Here is a 22,074-nt window from a genome sequence, read left to right as displayed (position 1 = left end):
AAAGCTTTTTTTACAGTTGATAAAATCATCAAATGTGTCCTACCGCCTTGGGTGAAGGGAGAGTGTGTCAAACTCTTACTGACTAAAACCACCCTGTTCCTCATCACGGTTTACGCACGTAAATTATTGGACAAAAGCTACTAGTTTCGAAGAAGCTCGACAGTAACGAGACGCTAGTTTTATTGATAATGGAAATGAATTTATACATAAATTAATGACAATGAAAATTAATGCCCAATGCATATTATATGCGTAAACAAAAACCATTATTTTGACATTAAAGTATGAGACTATCAATGCCATATATTAATTTATTATACCCAGTGTAAAAAGACCGCTCCCGAAAACTAATACAGGTGATTTTTTTTTATGGAATAAGCCGGTAAACGAGCAGACGGATCACCTGATGGTAAGCAATCGCCGCCGCCCATGGACACTTAAAACACCAGAGGCGTTACAAGTGCGTTACCGGAGAGAGAGACATTTGTTGGGGAATCGGGGATTGGGAAGATTGAGTAATTGGGCCTCTGGTAACCTCACTCACACAACGCAAGCGTTGTTTCACGTCGGTTTTCTGTGAGGCCGTAGTATCACTCCGGTCGAGCCGGCCCATTCGTGCCGAAGCATGGCTCTCCCACACTTCGTTATCGTTTTCGGAAACGGTCTTTTTACACCGGGTAGGAATTAATTTCGATTACATTAATGGCCTATGGTAAAATGTAATTATTTCTATCAACAATACCAGCTATGCTATGTATAATATGAAAGCAATGATTAGTGAACAAAAATACACTCGAAACTATAATTATTATTAGATACACTAATGTACACATCAAATTACGTTTACAAACAAACACAAACCATTTGCAATATTATCATGTTGACGGAATGCCACATCTTCACTACATAGTATAAACTAAAGTCGCTTAATCTGTCCCTAAATACACATTGTACGCTTATAATCTTTACAAGCTACGCAACTGGGCTTTGATGCGGTTTCTATTCAAAAAATAGTAATAAGTAAATCTTGAAACATTTAAATGTACGTATGGATTTAGCAGCAGTACCCTTAGTACGAAAAACAAACGGAGCTGGGGCGGTGCTCTAGTTATTTATAAAACTAAATCGAATAAACCAACCAATCAGAGCGCCGAATGCCCTCTCGTTTCGATTACTTAAAACGTAAAGCAAACTCATACTAAGGGTACGCCGAGAATCTGTTTAACAAGTGATCCAATTGTTTTTGTTAATATTGAATAATCTGTTTTTATTATATTTTCATTGTTTTCTTGTATTCCGTTGTTTCTTTATTCTTGTATTTACTCTTTCCCATAATAATTTATAATAATGATAATTTTCTCGCAAAAAAAGCAGAAAAAAGAAAAAGAGAATAAAAAAAAATGACATTCCATCAACATATAACATCTAGCTATAAATGTATATTATGTACACGTACGTACATGACAACTATATATGTATATGTATAGCCACGCTATATTAGTAACTATGTACGTCATACGCTATGTGGAGTGAGATTTACAATCACAATGTCTATTAGTTCGAGATTATCTGGATATAAGTGGTCGGCTCACGATATTTCACAATCAATTTAGGACCAAGAGAGGATGAGATGAGAGTGAGAAGGGGATAGGGGAAGAGAAATGAGGGGGTTAAATGGATCGTGGGGTACGTGAATCTCCTTTTGGGTAAGTTCTGGAACCTGCACCAGATTATAAAATAGACCTTTTATTCAAGGGAGAAGGAAAGTGAGGAAAGGGATTTTTTCTTGGAGCTTTCGAAACATGTCTCAGTTAGTAGCACGTAGTCTGGAATAGTGACCAGTATTTGGCAATAGGCTCACCCTTACATGGGACTTATAACACAAATGGTGAAAAGTGGGTGTACATTGTATAGCGGCATTACGTGCCGTAATGTGCCCCCTCTTCAGGCTGATAAAAGGCGATGACAATCTAACTATGTTTCTCAAAGCAAACACGAGATCAGAGTAGGAGAGAGGAAACATATATAAAATTCGAAATGTCGTGTAAAAGCCAGACCACTTACACCAGATATTTCATCAAAACATAATACCAACAGATTATGTACAATGTACAATGCTTCGTAACTATATGAGAAAGATCGAGTTGCGGTACGCATGCGTGATTCACTAAAACATTCTATATACTAATGGTAAACGGGATAAGCAGATCGCTACATTTTGTTTTGATAATAATTCTAAATGAGCAGTCTAATCAAGTACTTGCGCAAAATGAGTGATTGCGCTAAGTATTTTGCGCAAAATATCTTGAAAATAATTCTATATTCTATTTAACCGGCAATGGGAGCAGTCTAGTCGCGAATGGTGGGTGTACTTGCGCAAAATGCGTGATTGCGCCAAGTATTTTGCGCAAATTATATATCTTCTTAAAAACTAAACAGACAACGTGCAAATATTTATATGCAAACATTTGCCAACGCCAACAGCGGACTCAAATATTTAACTGCACGGTTGGCGCGGTGGCTGGGCAACTGGATCTGGTTTGATTCCCGCACGGATCAAGTCTTTGTGTGATCCACAAATTGTTGTTTTGAGTCTGGGTGTCATGTGCATGTGAAATTGTATGTTTGTAAACGCTCAGATAGAGGAGAAAATCCTAGTGTGGGGCAACTTTAAAAAAAAAAATTAATCCGTATTTGTTTTTCTATCACCATATATAGCCCCTGCCAGTCAGGTTATACAGCATAACGCATGTGTATAAATATGATTGCTTTAGTTGCTAGGTTGGTTAAGTAGACGTAAGTGCAACTGTTTAGGGTCTTTAAGTTTTAAGTGAAGAAATACGGTGTCCGCAATATACAATTCCTAATTATAAATTTGAAATCGCCAACCCGCATCGAACAAGCGCGGTGATTGCTTAAACCTTCTCCGTGCGAGAGGCCTTTGGTCAGCAGTGGCCACTTATAGGCTGTTGATGTAACGTGCTTCAATAACATTACTGATAAAAAGTGAATAATGCATTCAAAGTATGCACTTAAAACTAGCTTTTCTTAGGAATAAAAGGTGCATAGATGCAAGATGATACTGTATAATTTAGGGTAATGAACAAGTGCAGTTCAAAAATTCTTCAAATAATCTGCAAAAAGTGCAGATTTCAATCATCAAAAAATCTATGAGAGACGTGCTTGTCACAATGCAATCAAATTGTCAAGATGTAATATGGAGTGCATATAGAAAATAGTGGATAAGATACCTACTCAATTATGATATTATAGTTTACGACATCATAGACTATAATAATAGTTAGTATATCACAATTATTTAAACAGTTTTTACACCGATTTGGAAATGATTTTTGTATTAAAAGTCAGGAAACAACGTTCAGTTTCGATTAAAAAATATTTTTTCTTGTACCCTTATTACAAGTTTGCTTTACGTTTTAAAGCAATCGTAACAAGAGCGCGTTCGGCGCTGTGATTAGCCGGCTCGAATTAGTGGTTGGTTCCACTCAAAGCGCCGGACGCACTCTTGTTTCGATTTTAAACATAAAGTAAACTCGTACTAATAGTACTGAACCAAACAAAGTTATCTTTCTTTTTTATACAGAGTTAAAAAAGTAAGAGGATATCTATTCGTCAATATTTATTTATTGTTTATACCCTTAAAACTTAAAAAACGTCCAAAAGTATAATTTTCAAGCACTTTTTTCACTTTAAAACTGCACATCCCATAAAAATCAGACATACAGAGCGAAAACGGCGTACTTTGCACCAAAAAAACAGTATGAAAAAGAGTGTACTATCCGAGCAAGAGTGAGAATTTGAGAATATATCGAATAATATCATTGCAACAATATGCACGACATGCGAAACGCAACCAGTCTGTACCTGAGCGAGGTGTAGCCGCGACATATTCCTTGCGACCGACTCGTCCTGCCGTGCGACAATCGTTTTATTGCAATATTCCATTGTGGTAAGCATCCATAAGGCAGTTGTCCCACCACACGGCGTTGTGAACGACTAACTATCGGCTATTTTCTACGCTCAAGAAACGTATCAATAGATATACTTTCCGTGTAAACAAAAGAGATGCATATACAAATAGTTGATCGCTGACTGTTCACACTGCCGGCGAGTGCTCGCTTCAGTGTGAACAGTCAGTTCTTGTTTGTTTTTGTTTTCACTCGTTTCTAGTTCTAGCTCTACTCGTTACTCGTTCATCGTTGCCGGTGGGACAACTGCCTAAGGGTCAATTTACACCGAAACGCGACGCGACGTCGCGAGACGCATCTTAAAATCGTACTATCAACAACGCCTCACCGCGAAGCGAGACCGCGACCGCGTGGCGTGTCGCATTTCTGAATTCTCACAATTAAATTTGTATCAAAATTAATTATTATGTTATCGGCTTACTCACGTACTGTTTTGACGAGGAACTCGACTAGTTTCAAGCCATGCTAGAGGCTCATATTCATGAGGAGCATTTCCTCGAGTTCCTCGTCAAACATTTACGTGAGTAAGCCGATAACATAATAATTAATTTAGTATGTCTTACGAAAGTTACAACAAATTTGTATCGTTTCGTATAGTAAATAAAGTATTTTTTGATTCGCTCTATGTAAAATCTGCGCGCAGCGTCGCGTCGCGTCGCGTCTCGGTGTGAGTTGACCCTAAGCCCGCATCGTACGCATCGCACGCAACGGATTTTAGTTTGTCTTGTATAGAAACTCATACAACTGCGTCCACTGATCCGCATCGTACGGACCGCTCATCGGCAATGCGTACCGATGACGTCATACGGAATGCCGATGCCAAAAATCCGAGTGAAAGTGGTATCGGCAATCCGATCGCTGTCGATACAGTGGACGCAGTCTGAAAAATTAATCCGTTTGATGCGATCCGTCCGATGCGTACGATGCGGGTCTGTGGACGCTTACCTTTGTAATACTAAATCGGAATAATTTTTTTACCGCCACACATGTATCAAAAACAATAGGGTAGATGACTAATTCTCATTTTAATGTCCGTCTTGTAGATTATTTTAAAATTAAATAGATAAACCTGAACCTTTAACACGATCTCTACTCAGTTTGTATAATTTTGAAATACAATAGTATAACCAAAACAAAATTGTATGAATAAACACCAAAAGAAAAAAAAAATACTACACATATCATGTCCTAAAGAAAAATAATCTTTAAAAAGCATGTATATAAGGTTCATTTCGGATTGATATCTTACCTGCATTTGTTTTAAAGTGCCGTTGTAAGCTACTAGTTCTTTGCGGAGCTTTTCGATTCCTTCTTGAGCTGAGTTGATCGCTTCTAGTAAAGCGGCGCGTTGGGGACCTGTTACGTTGCCTGAAAAATAAAAAAATAATATTAGGTGTTATGTTTAAAAAAATTGCTCCATACTAGGATTGTCTCCTGTGTCGTGAGTGCGTTTACAAACATACAAGTTCACATACACATGACACCCAGACCCGAAACAACAATTTGTGGATCACACAAAGAGTTGCTCCGTGCGGGAATCGAACCCGCTACCCGTTGCACGGCAGCCAGTTGCCCAGACACTGCGTTAACCATGCCAGTCATATTTGATTTGAGCTAGTTTTTTAAATAACGTTGACCCTAGAAATTTAAGGGCAAGGGGCCCCCAAAAGGCCGGTAACGCACTTGTAACGCCGCTGGTGTTTCCGTGAGCGGCGGCGATTGCTTACCATCAGGTGACCCATCCGGGGCCTTAGTCTATGTAGGTTGTGTAGCTCCTTCCCTCTCGCACTGCTCAATGATCGACCATTGTGACACAATTGTAATAGCAGACTAAGGCCCCTGCTCGTTTACCAGCTCATGCCATCTATACTAATATTATAAAGCTGAAGAGTTTGTTTGTTTGTTTGAACGCGCTAATCTCCAGAACTACTGGTCCGATTTGAATACATAATTCTTTTTGTGTTAAATACTGCATTTATTGAGGAAGGCTATAGCCTATAAAACATCACGCTATGACCAACAGGAGCCGAGCAGAGCGGGTGAAACCGCGCGGAAGTAGCTAGTATAGAATATATGCTTATCACTCACCGGACTCCAGCCTCTGTATGAGCAGCATCTGCTGCTGCAGCTGAGTCTCCAGCAAGGCCTGCGCTCTCTTGTGCATCTCCATCACCTGCTTGCTCTTTGTCAGCGGGGCCTTCACCGTCTCCTTCTTGGGATCCTGCCCGTTGGCTAGCTCTTTCTCTTTCTCTTGCTGTGGGTGGGAAATTAAATTATACATATATTATTTTGTTTGTTAAAGGTTATTATTATAAAATAGTAGTTTTACATGTTATTATAATTTAAGTATGCACAATCAAGTCAATAGAGAAGATGACTAATTTTATTTTAATGTAGAATATTTTATATATTCGACACGATTTTTTTTATTTTCTTACGGAATCAAATACTTTCGGAGATAATATATATTGATTTGAAATAATGCGTGACGTCACTTCTTGGTACGTTTTGTACGTAGAAATGTTGCTCTTTAGTCTTCATTCGTTTTATCTAAGTATTGTTCAAAAATACATTCTTTTATTTTGTCATATAAGTTTTATCATATAACAAAATACCCACGTAGTTACTAGTCTTCCGATAACGCGGGCGCGCCTCGCTGCTAACAACTTATGACGTGAACGCCCCCGCGGGCAAAATGTTGTTGTTTCGTTATTGTGATAAAATATACAAAAAAAGTTTCTAAAGGAAAGTTGTTTGTAATCACGAGTACAATCACGTGTTTGAATATCGTTCACTAATTACCAGTCACCATATATATACAATTTGCAAGAATCCCTGTGCCTCATTCTCATTACCAACTAGTATTCTCCGACATCTTTAATTGATTGTGTCTGGACTTTAAAAGAGACTATGGCCTCTGAGTTTGTTTCGGCATTTCTTCTCAGAGTAGTCCGATAGGAAATGCCTCATCTAGTTATTTTAAAGATTGACATGGAAAAGAGTCACATTGCAACCTGTTTGCAAAAATAAATATCATTTAGATAACATACCTTCTCCATAAGCTGCTTAGCATTGTGATCAGCGGTGGCCTTGATGTTGTCTCTGTTGATCAACACCTTGTTGTGAGACATGGGATGCTGGGAGTTCTGTCTGTCTGTCTGCTTGTTGGCCAGCTGACCGCCAGGCGCCATGTTTTCTTGTTTGTTCTGCTGGAAAAGGATAAACAATTATTATTATTAGTTACTAGCCATTGTAGAATAATTACTTCAGACAGAATTCGAGTTTTTATTATTCGTATTCGTATCGTCACGCCTTTTATCCCCGAAGGGGTAGGCAGAGGTGCTCATTACAGCACGTAATGCCACTGTATAATGTACACCCACTTTTCACCATTTGTGTTATAAGTCTCATGTAATAGGAGGTGACCCTATTACCATAATATAGTGGACACAATCCTAGACTGCGTGCTACTACTGAGAAATTATCGAAAAACCGAAAAAAGCCAAGTGATACTTTGCCCGACCCAGGAATCGAACGCGAGAACCCCATGAGTTCAGTCAGTTTATCAATTTACGAAAATATGCACGTAAAATATAACACAATTTATCTCCCGTTTAGAATCCTACGAAAGTTTATAAACTTCCTAGTTGATTGATAAACTTAACGGATCTTGTTATTTTTCGGTGATATATACATATAGGTACATATAGGCAATATGCATTTTTCTTTTACTTCTAAACAGGTATCTTTAGCTTACCTCAGGGTTATGCCAGAAGACTTTAATGAAGCGGTTGTTCAGTACTGCCTCCGTACTCTTGTACGCCACGTTAGCTTCTGTGGGATTGCTGAATGTAATCAGAGCCGCTTCCGGGTCACCGTCGTAGCAGACCTGTGGGAACATAGCATTTGGAGTCAAATTCTTAATCTATTTTTATATTAGCACCTAACTTCTCTGACGAACAGACTTTTATTTGTTTCTTTATTTGTTGACATTTCCTAAAAAAGTACCTATTTTTGAACATCCATTCATCCGTGATCATGGCGCTTGCCACAGTGCCGAAATATCGGAAACACATAGAAATAGAAAAACATGGTAAATATCCCGTTTCGAGTTCTAAAACTAGTGTTAGTGACCATGTCAGTTTAAAAACTTATTTTCTGATTGGTTGGTTTATTCGACCAATTAAAGCGCCGAACGCGCTCTTGTTTTGATCACTTTAAACGTAAACTAGTATTAGGGGCACAGAGCTACTGTATTCAGTAAAAAATGTTATTGTCGAAAATAGTCCATTTGTCAAGGAAAGTTATGTTAATGTTATTATTATAAACTTGGTAAGATATCAGAGAATAGTTCATTTGGCAAGGATTAAAAACATAACCTAAGTGTATAATTTAGCAACGTCACGCCTTTTATCCCCGAAGGGCTAGGCAGAGGTGCTCATAACGACACGTAATGCCGCTATACAGTGTACACCCACTTTAATAGGGGGAGGTGTACAGTAAAACGGGGTGAAAGTAAATCATCAAGAGGTGAATAAGGACAGAAGAGGGGTGTATAGATACTATGAAGAATTTCCCTATACCTATTCACCCCTCTTCTGTCCCTATTCACCTCTCGATCCCTATTCACCCCGTTTTACTGTTAATTTTTGTATGTAATGTTACATACAAAAATAACACCAACATACCTGTATGTTAACAATCTTGCCAAACTTGCAGAAGTGGTTGTTGAGATGCGTGATGTCGTTGAGGCCGCGCGGCACCTTCTTCACCTCCAGGGAACAGTTCGCCGCGTGAGCCGGCAGGGGGGGCCGGGGGGGACCTGGATATACAACCAAAAAAAAATTAGCATATCCATATAGTCATTCTCATCCACAGCCTAAAGTGGCCACTGCTGACCAAAGGCTTCCTCTCCCACGGAGAAGGTTTGGGGTCTGAGTTTTGAACAATAGAAAATACATTGTGTCTCGCATAGATCTGTGTTACGGCACACTACGGGTTAATCACCACGCTTGCTCAATGCAGGTTGGTGATTTCAAACTGTCCTCACGATGTTTTCCTTCACCGTTTGTCAGTGGTGTCTAAATATGGTTTTTTTTTTCTCCCACCTTGGGTGAAGCGAGAGGGAGTGTCAGACTCTTACTGACTAAAAACCACCCCGTTCCTTCTCCTGCTTTGAACCGGAGCCCCGGTAACCTTTTACGTTGTCCGCAGCTCCGGAGTCTAAATATGCTTAGAAATTACATAACATAACTCGGAAAAAATCCCATTAGTACTTGCCGTTGTTAGATTTCGAACGCGTCTTAAATTTCCGGGCCATCACGATATATTATTTTGAATTTATTTAAACATAATTATAAATAGTTAATGTATATTTACCAAATCGTGTATAATCGAAGTTCTTCTTGTGAGGAGCGGGAGGTCTGGGGGCCGCCCCCACTGTCCCCACCCCGCGCGCCGACACCATCTCGTGGCGGATCCTAGGGGGGAAGGGGATTCATTATTATTGAGTACACTAATGAGTACACAATATCGAGTACACACCACTAATAGAGGTAATTCAGTGTAAATGGGTAGGGACCTCAGTATGAGTTCCATTTGTGAAGGTTTCTCACTTATCCAGGTCCCACTTAACCAAGTTTCACTGTAGTACACAGGGGTTAAAAATTAAAAATGTGATTAGTCCGTCAATTACATAATTAAAAAATATTATGTAGCTGTGCGATGATACTAACCACCATACTACTCAGAGTCATGGTTATAAATGATAATGATATTTATTTCTGTAAATAGGTTATAAAATAACACTTTTACACGTCAATATTTCAAATAGCTAGATGAGGCCGGCATTTCCTATCCGACTACTTTGAGAAGAAATGCCGAAACAAACTCAGAGGTCATAGTCTCTTTTAAAGTCCAGACAATGAAATAGAGGATAATGTGAGAGAACCGTGCAAGTTGATTCTGTAGTGGTCTTTAGAGGAAAGAACCATGTTACTTAACCCAATCCTTAATCGAGTAGACTTTAGTTCTTCATACAAAATCGTTACTAAGGAATAGTTTAAGTAAACATTAAATGACTCTGAGTGCGGCAGTAAGCTATGTAGCTGTGCGAGGAAGATGCGCAACTCGAGTGTGCGATGTATCGATATAGTAGCTTATGATGAGATATAGTTGCTCTTTCTAATATGCAATTTAAAAGGCAAGTTGTTAAGTCACTAACTGAAACTGTGTAATCTACGTATTAACAACAATCGTACAAATCTTACATCGACCGAATTTTAATTTCAATATTTAATAGTTAATCCAAGAACAATGGTGTGGATCATATGTTTGTTAAGTGGTATTTATTACTTTTACTGTAGTAATGTAACATATGATTGTTAATTGTTTCTAAATAAATAAATAAATAAAATAAATAGTAGGGAAGCAATCCATAGCACACATCTCTGTTAGAAAAGGACCCTTAAAACAATATTTCCAAAATATTTTTTTAAATCACTTACCTAGGTATAGGTATGAGTTCCCGCGGCGGGTGTGGGTGGTGGGGGTGCGGAGGGGGGTAGGCAGGGAACCCGCCGCACCAAATGTCCGGCGTCAGGGGATTGTATTCTATAAACGTAGAGATGTAAAGGTTATATTCCTATGTCTATTAGTTTTGTGTGACAACATTAGACAAAGTTCGGAAATTCTGTATTATTTAATATTATAAACAACAACTTATGTTGTATGGCTTTTCTTTTATTACAAACGAAAATCAATATAAATGTTGCGATGAAACGCTTTTTAAATATTGAGAACCCTTTTTTGAGGGGGGAAAATCTTCCAACGACTTCTCTCGCCTTAAGCGAGGCGAGAGCAAGTGTCAGACTCTTATTGACCAAAAACCACCCTATTGCTATTGCTGTTTTTCGAGCCAAAGCCCTGGTTGTCAATTAGGCAGCCCGTAGCTCAAATGGCCGTTTGCGTCGCGCGCGGATCGCTCGGCGCCGCACGCATGGGTCTGGTTTAGGTCGGACGGCGAGTTACCCTTGCTCGATTTACAGACCCACAATAACTTGTAATAGTATAATTATATACACGGCAAATACGGAAATAAGCCTAAAATCCATCATTAGTGTGAATAGCTGAACATTCTCCGCTGGAATGATGATGATGGTACTGATGCTGATATAGATTAATATCATAATTATGTATTTATAGTATTTTATGTTTTAGTATAGTATTATTGTATTAATATGGGCCTTTGTTTCCTGATGTAAATCAATCTTTATATATATAATTCTTCTGTACGTGTGTATGTCTTAAACGACTGGACCGATTTTGATGAAAATTTTTGTGTGTGTTCAAGGGGATCTGAGAATGGTTTAGATTCACAATTTTGTCCGCTGGACAATGTTTTTTTAATTAATTTTTAATTTATTAGTAGTTGTTGATTTTGGAATGTTTTACATTGGACAAATTTTCAAATTAAAGACGTGTAGACAGGACAACGTCTGTCGGGTCCGCTAGTAAATAAATAAAAATAAAAGAATGCAGTACGGACCGGGCACGGAGGGCGGCGGCAGCGCGAGCACGGAGGAGAGCGCGGCGGACGCGTCCTCCAGCACCACCGGGTCGCTGCCGTGGTCCCACTGGCACAGGTCGCCGCGCATGCAGTAGCCCTTCTCTGGGAATCGAACAAAAATTACGATGATTTAATGATGCTTCAAAAACGTTATAATAGGAATGAAAATTAAAGTCAGTCAGTTTAGCAATGAAAAAATATTAGATACGATGTTTTTTTTTTAATTTTGTCGTATAACATAATACCTAGATAAAACGAATCAAAATTTAGGAGTGGAAGCAAATACGTAATTTCTACGCATAAAATATACCTAGAAGTGACGTCACGCGATATTTCAAATAGATATATCTTTTAATATGTTTCATAACATGGATTTAAGAGTTTTAATTTAAAAGTAAAAAAATTTGGTCAGCACTTATTTTTTTAAAGGGGGAAAATCACTCACTTGGACCAGAAGGAGATTCTTATTGACTAAAAACCATTCCTACTCCTGTTTTGAGCCGGAGCCCCGTTAACTTTTAACGTTATCCGCAGCTCCGGATCGGGAATTAGTCCTGAGGTCTGTATGGTTACCACTCACCATCAAAGTCTCTACAGCGTCGTTTGTAGGCGTCGTTGTGTTCGAGCCTAGAGTCGGGGTGCGGGGACGTCGAGCCGCGGGAGCGGTCGCGCGAACGATCGCGGGAACTAGAACAATATTTAATACCATTGTTTAAGTATTTATTTATTTACAAATTCACATATACAACATTACAGCTTTTTTTTTAATATTTAATGGGTCGACATTTGGCCGCTATCTCGCCTGATGGTAAGTGATGATGCGGCCTACGATGGAGCACGTCTGCCCATAAGCAACCTATTCACTCGGGCCTTGAAGACACCCAGGTTATACCCATCAGGAAACACAGACTCCGGCAAGGAGTTCCACTCCCTAGCAGTTCGCACAAGGAAGCTTGAAGCGAAGCTTACGCTATTATGGCGACACACAAAGTTTCAACGACACATGACAAATGACAGAAGTGTCGGATGACGCGCATAGACGATACATGACGCATATGACATGAGACATGCTTCTTCATCTCATGTAACAAGTGTGGAAGAGTCAGGCTCGACCGGAGTGATACCATGGCCGAGCAGAAAACGTCAAACAACTTGCGTTGTGTGAGTGAGGTTACCAGAGGTCCAGTTACCCCCATTCCCAATCCCCGATTCCCCAACAACCCTTAAATTCCTAACCCCCAAAACGGCGGCGTCGATTGATTACCATCAGGTGATCCGTCTGCTCGTTTACCGGCTTATACCATAAAAACACATAGAGTAAGTCATATTATCATCTAAAGGGGGATACTGTTTGCTTACGAGATGGCCCTAGTGTGAACCTTTCGTTCTTCATCCAATAAGGAATTAACTAGTATCACACCATTGGACATTCAATATTTGGCAATTGCTGTGATTGGACAAAAAGCCTTTTGCTGATTTATTATTACTAGTGGTCGCCTAGTGGTTGAAATTCAACCATATACGATTTAATTTACAATACCACTTAACATACGTTCAAGGATAATTTTTATTTAACTCAAACTCAAACAAACTCTTTTATAAAACTCTATTCATATGAGACGTCAATATCATCGCAATGTCTATCGATTTTGACGTTTTGTCAAATACGATCAGATACTATGCATGTGTGTGTAATGTTTTATTTATTAATTTAATGTACTTTATAAGCATTATTTTTGAAAAATATTAGCGTCCTGCACTTCTCCTACACATAAACTATAAGTGTACCAAATTTTATGCTCCTACGTCCGCGCAATTTTCGTAAAAAGCGGTCCAAAGTTTTTGCATCACGTATTAATATATAGATTAATTAATTAACTCACCGATCTCTATCCCTAGAGCGAGAGACGCGATCTCTATGTTCTCTGTCTCGGGACATTCTGTCTCTTTCCAACTCGCGTGGCACTCTCAGTCTGTCTCGCTCCCTCTCGTGGTCACGATCGCGACCAGCAGGCGACCTTGATCTGAAAGAGATATAAAATATTAAGACATTATCTATAATATAAAAATAAGTCGGGTTTTCCTTCCTGACGCTATAACTCCAGAACGCACGAACCGATTTCCACGGTTTTGCATTCGTTGGAAAGGTCTCGGGCTCCGTGAGGTTTATAGCAAAGCAGAAAATACAGAAAAATTCAAGAAAAAGGCAGGAAAACAGGGAAATTATTGGTGGCGAAACGGAGTTCGCCGGGTTTGCTAGTAATTTCTAATTATAAGTTTGAAGTCGCCAACCCGCATTGAGCAAGCGTGGTAATTAATGCTCAAATCTCCGTGAGAAAGCCTTTGGTCAGCAGTGGCCACTTATAGGTTGCTTTTCCACCAGAGATGTATTATGCTACGTTGCTGTGGATGCGTTTGGCTTCCACCAATCATATTCATTGGTACACATAGCTTAGAGTGCTAAACTACGTGTACCAAACAATGTAATACTGTACCCTTTACCACCCACTGGTGGAAACGGGTTCAGCTATGCTATGTTTTGTATGTAGAAATATGCGAGTTATATGGTTGAGTGCTATGGATGGCTCTCCCTACTATCGATACATCGCATATTCGAGTTGCGCATCTTCCTCGCACAGCTACATAGCTTAGTATCGGTAGAAATGGTCACATAGTTTCACAGCTTAGTTATAACATCTTAGTAGCATAGCTACATAGCACATCTCTGGTAGAAAAGCACCCAAAGGTTGTTGATGTGTTAGTATACATACCGAGACCTGCTGGTTTGTCTGTCGATGGCGGAGGGGGGCGGGCTGCGGTTTCTGTAGCGGCCTCGCGGCGAAGGAGACCGGGAGAGCGGTCGTCTGTGTGATAAGAAATCATTTTATATTCTATACTACACTTCGATAAATTTATATCCACCATAAAATAAGAAGTTCCAAAGATTTGCAGGTTCAAACAAACTGTTCAGGAAGCGAACAAACATAATAATTATAGCCATTTTTATTCAGAAATGACAAAATATTTTTTTAAGCTATCATTGCGTGCGTTCACTTCTGCGTGTCCGTTTGCCAGGTGGCAGAGGCCTCCTCCAATTCTCCATTCTGGTCTTTCTTTGGCAAGGAGATGGAAACATGACAGGAGAAGAAGTAAATAGTACCAGTGTGAAAAGAAAGAAATTAATATTCAGGACATCATTCTCAAGGTGAGGAGACAAAAGGGCAGGTCACATGATCAGGGGAAGGGATAAGTGGATTCAAATGGTCACACAATGGTACCCAAAGAACGGAAAGAGAAACAGAAGCGGACCATAAAAACTGTAGGACGACGACATCAGACTTGTCACGGAAAGAACTTGTGGTAGAGTGGCCATAGAACAACGACTGCACTTTTGGCGCGGTGGCTGCGCAACTGGCTGCCGCGCAACGGGTAGCGGGTTCGATTCCCGCACAGAGCAACTCTTCGGTGTCTTTGTGATCCACAAATTGTTATTTCGGCTCTGGGTGCGCATGTGAAATTATTGTATGTTTGTAAACGCACCCACGACACAGGAGAAAATACTAATGTGGGACAACGTATAAAAAAAAACACAAAATTACTAGACAGTTATATTACCTTCTAATATCAGTGTTATGTTCATTGTCCCGTCCGTGTCTCCTCGCCCGGGCGCGTCTCTCCCACGAACGAGATCTACGTCTCCGTCTGTCTGCCTCGCGAGTCTACGGACAAACATACAATATTATAATCATATTAAGTGTGGGAGAGCCATGCTTCGGCACAAATGGGCCGGCTCGACCGGAGTAATACCACGGCCTCGTAGAAAACCGACGTGAAACAACGCTTGTGTTGTGTTTCGTTGTGTGAGTGAGGTTACCGGAGGCCCAATTCCCCCTTCCCAATCTTCCTCATCCCCATTCCCGAACAACAACCCCTTAAATTCCTAACTCCCAAAAAGCCGGCAACGCACTTGTAAAGCCTCTGGTGTTTCAAGTGTTCATGGGCTCGATGACAGACATGTTTCATAAAAAAAAAAAATTGGTTGACTGCACCATTGGTGCGGTGCCTGGGCAACCGGCTGCTGCGTAAAGTATAGCGGGTTCGATTCCCGCACGGAGCAACTTTTAGTGTGATCCACAAATTGTTGTTTCGGGTCTGGGTGTCACATGTATGTGAACTTGTATGTTTGTAAACGCACCCACGACACAGGAGAAAATCCTAGTGTGGGGCAACGTATTTGTTTTTAATGTTAACAACGATTTTTGTCTATCCTATTAATATTATAAATGCGAAAAATTGTCACAATGAGTTGCAGATCTCCCATGTTTAATTTTGAATGTACACCGCCAAGCAGTGGTGGAAAACCACCCCGAAATTTGTATGGGAAAAAGAACGACTAGCACCACCTTAAGTAAAATATATCAGTACCCTTAGTATATAATAAGGGCGCCGATTGGTTGGTTTATTCAAGCCGGCCAATAAGAGCTGAACGCGCTCTCGTTTCGATTACTTTAAACGTAAAGCAAACTCGTACAAAGTGTACAGTATACTGACCGAGTCTCCTCGTCTATCGCGCCTTCTCGGCGGCTGGTCAACTGGCTCCTCTAGCAGTTCCGTCAACGGTAACACCTGGGGACAGACAAACATTATTTTATTAAAAAAAAAAACATTGCCCCACATTAGGATTTTCTCCTGTGTCGTGGGTGCGTTTACAAACATACAAGTTCACATACACATGACACCCAGACTCGGAACAACAATTTGTGGATCACACAAAGAGTTACTCCGTGCGGGAATCGAACCCGCTACCCGTTGCGCGGCAGCCAGTTGCCCAGCCACCACGCCAACCGTGCAGTCAATTATTTATATTCCTATATACTAATACTATAACGCTGTATTCATGCAAACACTGCGGAATCTCCGGAACGAATGATTCCAATATAATAATTCGAGAGCAGCGGGTAAAACCGCATGGGACTTCCTAATTATACGGTATGATTGTGATAAAAATAAAACTAACGCGTATACAAACAAAAAAGTTTCAGAAAACCGACGTGAAACAACGCTGGCGTTATGTTTTGTTGTGTAAGTGAGGGTACCGGAGGCTCAATTATCCCCTTCCCAATTCTTGATTCTCCAACAACCCTTCTAAATTCTTAACCCCCAACAGACCGGCAACGCACTTGTAACGTCTCTAGTGTTTCGCGAGCCCATGGGCGGCGATTGCTTAGTATCAGATAATCCGTTTGCTCATTTACAGGTTTTATATAATTCAAAATAAATAAATTACAATACCTTAACAAGCGTATGTTCATTATGGGGATGTCCCCTCGGGGGCGCGGCGGGTGTAGGCGCCGGGGGCGCGGGGGGCGCGGGCGCGGCCAGCTTGGCGCCGCGCGACACGACGAGGCGGGCGCGCGCCCCCACCGCGCCCGTACTGCCGGCCAACGTGCCGGCGCAAGGGGACCGGCCCCGGGTCTCGCCGCCCGATACCGGAGACGGGATCGTTGGCGCTCCCACTGGAAACAAGATTAAATAGTTTGTTAATAGGCTGATAAACATGGATAGTTACTTATAAGGATTTAACTTGAGGTTTAAATATGGGTGTGGGTTGGAAACATCAACGGCAAGTACCAACGCGACTTTTTCCGAGTTAAACATAGGTATTTACTTTTTCTGGGAACGTTCCCCAGTGACAGCGATGCGGACGAGTACTTCGACGCCTAACGAGAATTTTTTTTTTTTTTTTTTCTTTATTTTAGTTTTAAGATAGTTTTTATTCCTTTCTAAGTATTTAGATACCACTGGCAAACGGTGAAGGAAAACTTCGTGAGGAAACGGGCTAATAATAACTGATTATAAGTTTGAAATCGCCAACCCGCATTGAGTAAGCGTGAATGTCAAGTTGCATCTGACATACACATCCAAAATAGGTATATTTCTAAAAACACCCATATCTACTTCTTGGATATAATAAATAGAGTACCTTTATAAAATATACAAGAACATCATGCAAGTACAATTATCTCCTGGAAACCTATTAATAAAATCTCTGGGAGAACAATCCCATTTTGTTTTCCTTACAAAATGGTAAAAGTTAGCTATTTCTGAACAATGCCTTGGTATAGTATTTTAATATTAGCACATTAAACCATGCCAAGAATCTAATTTTGGGGTGTATTATCTCAAAAATACATTTCATTGCTAGGGTGCTTTTCCACCAGAGATGTGCTATGTGCTATGCTACGTTGCTGTGGATGCGTTTGGCTTCCACCAATCATATTCATTGGTACACATAGCTTAGCACTGGTGGAAACGGGTTCAACTAAGATATGTTTTTTTATATGGAAAGATGTGTGCTATAGATGGTTGCGAGTGGTGTAGCTATATGCAGATCAGACCACCTACAGCGCCCAAACAAGTTACTTTTCAATTTACAATTTGTACTTTCTAAGCATATTTAGACACCACTCACAAACAATGAAGGAAACCTGGGCTTATCTATTATATAATAAAAATAAGTCGGGTTTTCCTTCCTGACGCTATAACTCCAGAACGCACGAACCGATTTCCACGGTTTTGCATTCGTTGGAAAGGTTTCGGGCTCCGTGAGGTTTATAGCAAAGAAAATTCAGGAAAAATTTAACATTGGTGGCGAAACGGAGTTCGCCGGGTTTGCTAGTAATGTCTAATTATAAGTTTGGGATTGCTAATCCGCATTGAGCAAGCATGGTGATTAAATGCTCAAACCTTCTCCGTGTGAGAAGAGGAGTTTGGTCGGCAGCGGCCATGGATGTTTATTCAAAAAACCCTAACTTTTATTTACCAAATCATTATCCTCCCGCTTTATTAAGCATCGTTGTAGCTTATTTTTATTGGATTATTTGAGAGCAGTGTCACAGCTCAATTTATTGAAACCAAATTTTGTATTTCAATTGGAAGAATTATTAACTTTTGGTTGAGGATAATGACGCCGTTAATATTTTGTGATTTTTTGGAGAATCCCCCTTATGATGACGATGATGATGAATACTTAGGTCTGAACATACCATGGTTTTCAATTTCAGGGTCCTTAGCCGGCTCCGGCTCCCCGGGTGCCGGGGAGACAGCCTTCTGCTCATCCTTGCTCTGCTTCAGATAGTCATTGCTCTCTAGAGCCTTGAACAGCATCTCCACAAACGGTTTTGTCTCTGAAAACAATATAGAAATAACTATTAGTTGTATTTTTTACGGGATAGACCGGCAGACGAGCGTATGGGTCACCTGATGGTAAGCAATTTGCACCGCCCTTTATTTGTGTAGCTTTATTCAATGAAAGTACGTTTAAAAACCGACTTTCATTGAATCGAATTATAATAAATTAACCCTTAATGGCCTGTGTCACATATATGCGACACCTATTACCGTGTCCCTACCATATTACTGCGACATACAGTATGCATGATTTTTTTTTCGTTCTATCCACACGATTGCTCCTACTTATTTAGTGTAGATATATTTACTTCGATTAGTATCCGCGATCTAGGCGTAATTGATATATAACTGGGCGCTTAAAAGTTTAATATAGGTACTAAAAACTACTCCCAAGTGACACAAACACGTCTCCGAAAACCGCATCAAAATCGGTTCAGTCAATCGCGAGATAATCGCAGCCAAACCAACATACATACATACACGTCAAACACATAACCACTTATTTTTGAAAGTCATTTAAACATAGCTCCACTCACCCTGTTGTAAGAAGACATCGAGTTGGTCTACCATCACCTCCCGAAGCTCGTCCAGGGGCTTGTCCTTCTTGACCAGCGCGTACACATATTTAGCAAGCGCTGCCGGGTCCGCATCGCAACTGTAAACAAGAAAGAAGAATATTTATTTATTTATTATTATTTATTTCACTTCCACACAGGTAACATTATTATAGACTAAGCCCCACAAAACCGTTGTAATGGGTCGCTGAATCTCAAGTTTCTAAATAAATAGTACAAAATTTTATATGTTATAACACACTTGCTAGGTACTTCTTTTTTTGAGGGGAAAATCATCCTATGACTTCTCTCGCCTTAGGCGAGTTGAGAGGGAGGTCAGACTCTTACTAACTAAAAACCACTCCGTTCCTACTCCGACCTTTCGAGCCGGACCCCGGTAAACCCGTTAGGTAGTCCGCAACTACGGATCAGGCATCAGCCCTACTGGGCTCCTGCTAAAACTACTATGTTTAATAAAAGTTATTCTAAACTGAATAAGATTTGGAACTTGGCGCCGTAGTAACTTTTATTCAGCTCAAAATTACCTATCCAATGATGTAACATACGTAGCTATTGGAAGTGGAACCAGATTTCATAGAAACCAATGCAGGATGCATTGGTATAAGGGGTATATAACTAATGTTCTGAAAGTTATTTCAGAACATTAGAAATCATTTATCTATTGCTTCAAATCATTTTAGTCGTAATAATGACGTAAACCAAATAAATATTACAATAGTTTTTATCATGTTATCATTCAACATTATGCCACCGTTTTTATGTAACTCGCGAGCTTATCTACATAGACTAGATAAGACAACAGAATTATCATGAAAATAATATAAGTTTGGAAGAGCCATGCTTCGGCACGAATGGGTCGGCTCGACTGGAGTGATACCACGGCCTCACAGAAAACCGACGTGAAACAAGAGCTTTTTTTGACGGGGGAAAATCATCCAGTGACATCTCCCGCCTTGAGTGAGGTGGGAGGGAGTGTCATACTCTTACTAACTAAAAACCACCCCCTGCTTTGAGCCAGAGCCCCGGTTAACCTATTGCGTTGTCCGCAACTCCGGTCTGGATATACAACAGCTTGCATTCTGTTTCGTTGTTTGACTGAGGTTACCGGGGGTAATTGGGCCCCCAGCTTACCAATTAAAGTACCAATGTGACTTTTTGCGAGTTATACAGGGTGTATGCGGAACGCTCCCAAACGTCGCAAACAGGTGATGGTAAAAAACGTGTATTATTTTTAAAAAAATAAAGAATTCAATGTTTATTTTAAGTAATAATAGTTGTAATCTAATGCTGAATGTTAATATAGCATGAATAATACAAACACAAAAACGATTAAAATTATAAAAACATAAACAATTTGTGGCGTTTTTCGAGAGCGTTCCGCTTACATCCTGTATGTACTTTCTAAGATAATTTAGACACCACTGACAAACTGTGAAGGAAAACATCGTGTGGAAACCTCGGCTACAATTTCTGATAATAAGTTGAAATCGCAAACCCGCATTGAGCAAGCGTGGTGGTTAATGCTCAAATCTCCATGTGAGAAGAGGCATTTGGTCAGCAGTGGCCACTTATAGGCTGATGATGTGATATAAAGCTGCATCCCTATTCTATTTTAGTCGTAACCAAACGCAAGACCAACTCACGGATCATAATTAACTCGCAGTTATTTTTAACTGCACCGTTTGTTACTTGTAACATAACCACACAGGTGGGTTAAAAATATACCTAAACTGTTTATATCCAGTACTATTTTTTATATTAGATGGGTTAAAGTTTGGCTGCTATTTCGCCTGGTGGTAAGCGATGATGCGGCCTACGATGTAGTACGCCTGATGAATTAAAAATGTTGCTTATAAGGAATAATTTTAATTTGGGGCAAGCAAAATTAACGCGATGCTGCTAACAAGAAAGCTCGCTTTTAGCCCTACATACCAACATGATTAGCTCCTTCGAAAATTGGGCTTAATGAAAAAACTAACTACTGCTTCTTTGAACTACAAATAAAATTAATAAAACTCACTATTAATCAAACTTTGTCAGTAAGGTTTTTGTTTTGGAGATTTCACTGTTGTTTTGTTATTTATTTGCACACAAAGTTGCGCTATAACTAATTACCAAGAAAATGAAGACTTTGATGGGTTAGAACTTTTTGTGTTTAATTCAAAGTCAAATAATTTATTTCAATTAAACCATAAATAGGTACTTTTGAAATGTCAACAAATCTATACTAATATTATAAAGCTGAAGAGTTTGTTTGTTTGAACGCGCTAATCTCCGGAACTACTGGTCTGAATTGAATAATTCTTTTTGTGTTGAATAGTGCATTTATCCAGGAAGGCTATAGGCTATAAAACATCACGCTATGACCAATAGGAGCCTACTAAAGCGGGTAAAACGGCGTGGAAGTAGCTAGTAAAGAAATAATAGTCTGTCAATGAAGCTAGATGTTTGTTCCAAAGTGTAGCTTCAATTGGAGAAGAACGAGAAAGAAAAACAATTTGTTACTTTTTTAAAAAATGTGTTTACAACATTTTTCCAATCAATAATTGTACATAAATGTGAAAACAATACACAGACATTGCAACATGCAACACATATGGTGGAATTTATTATTTTACAAATCTAAAACAGTACCAACAAAGTTAACACGTTAACTGCCACGTAGGTCACCGGTGACCTACGTTAGTGGAGGATTTGCCTTCAACAGTTTTCTGATGGCAGTTAAAGGCTTAATGATGAGACAAGACAATAT

The 22,074-nt window shown here is 39.8% G+C and overlaps 1 protein-coding gene and 1 long non-coding RNA gene across 10 annotated transcripts in view; one reads left to right on the top strand and one right to left on the bottom strand.

Moving 5' to 3' along the window:
* LOC118280470 (zinc finger protein swm) overlaps positions 1-22,074 on the bottom strand; it is a 31,649-nt gene that overhangs the window by 7,375 nt on the left and 2,200 nt on the right. For 3 of the 9 annotated variants that reach the window (XM_050701877.1, XM_050701879.1, XM_050701881.1), the window contains exons 2-18: positions 19,284-19,402; positions 18,603-18,743; positions 16,849-17,072; positions 16,108-16,182; positions 15,172-15,275; positions 14,328-14,420; positions 13,440-13,580; positions 12,137-12,243; positions 11,536-11,658; positions 10,496-10,601; positions 9,369-9,469; positions 8,678-8,811; positions 7,747-7,878; positions 7,040-7,198; positions 6,078-6,243; positions 5,239-5,357; positions 3,886-3,930 (exon numbers count right to left, since the gene is read on the bottom strand). In XM_050701877.1, the coding sequence (XP_050557834.1) occupies positions 3,886-3,930; positions 5,239-5,357; positions 6,078-6,243; positions 7,040-7,198; positions 7,747-7,878; positions 8,678-8,811; positions 9,369-9,469; positions 10,496-10,601; positions 11,536-11,658; positions 12,137-12,243; positions 13,440-13,580; positions 14,328-14,420; positions 15,172-15,275; positions 16,108-16,182; positions 16,849-17,072; positions 18,603-18,743; positions 19,284-19,402 (2,089 nt within the window). The remainder of the gene's footprint in view (positions 1-3,885; positions 3,931-5,238; positions 5,358-6,077; positions 6,244-7,039; positions 7,199-7,746; positions 7,879-8,677; positions 8,812-9,368; positions 9,470-10,495; positions 10,602-11,535; positions 11,659-12,136; positions 12,244-13,439; positions 13,581-14,327; positions 14,421-15,171; positions 15,276-16,107; positions 16,183-16,848; positions 17,073-18,602; positions 18,744-19,283; positions 19,403-22,074) is intronic. The other 6 variants (XM_050701878.1, XM_050701880.1, XM_050701884.1 and 3 more) reach the window with 3 other exon arrangements.
* On the top strand, positions 13,606-18,197 carry LOC126912008 (uncharacterized). The gene is made up of 2 exons (XR_007706617.1): positions 13,606-13,720; positions 18,167-18,197. It is a non-coding gene; the product is annotated as an uncharacterized LOC126912008 (long non-coding RNA).

Source organism: Spodoptera frugiperda, chromosome 21 (assembly GCF_023101765.2).
Source record: "Spodoptera frugiperda isolate SF20-4 chromosome 21, AGI-APGP_CSIRO_Sfru_2.0, whole genome shotgun sequence".
NCBI lineage: Eukaryota > Metazoa > Arthropoda > Insecta > Lepidoptera > Noctuidae > Spodoptera > Spodoptera frugiperda.
The sequence above is the reverse complement of the archived record's forward strand: the minus strand, read 5'-3'. Positions and strand labels throughout refer to the sequence as shown.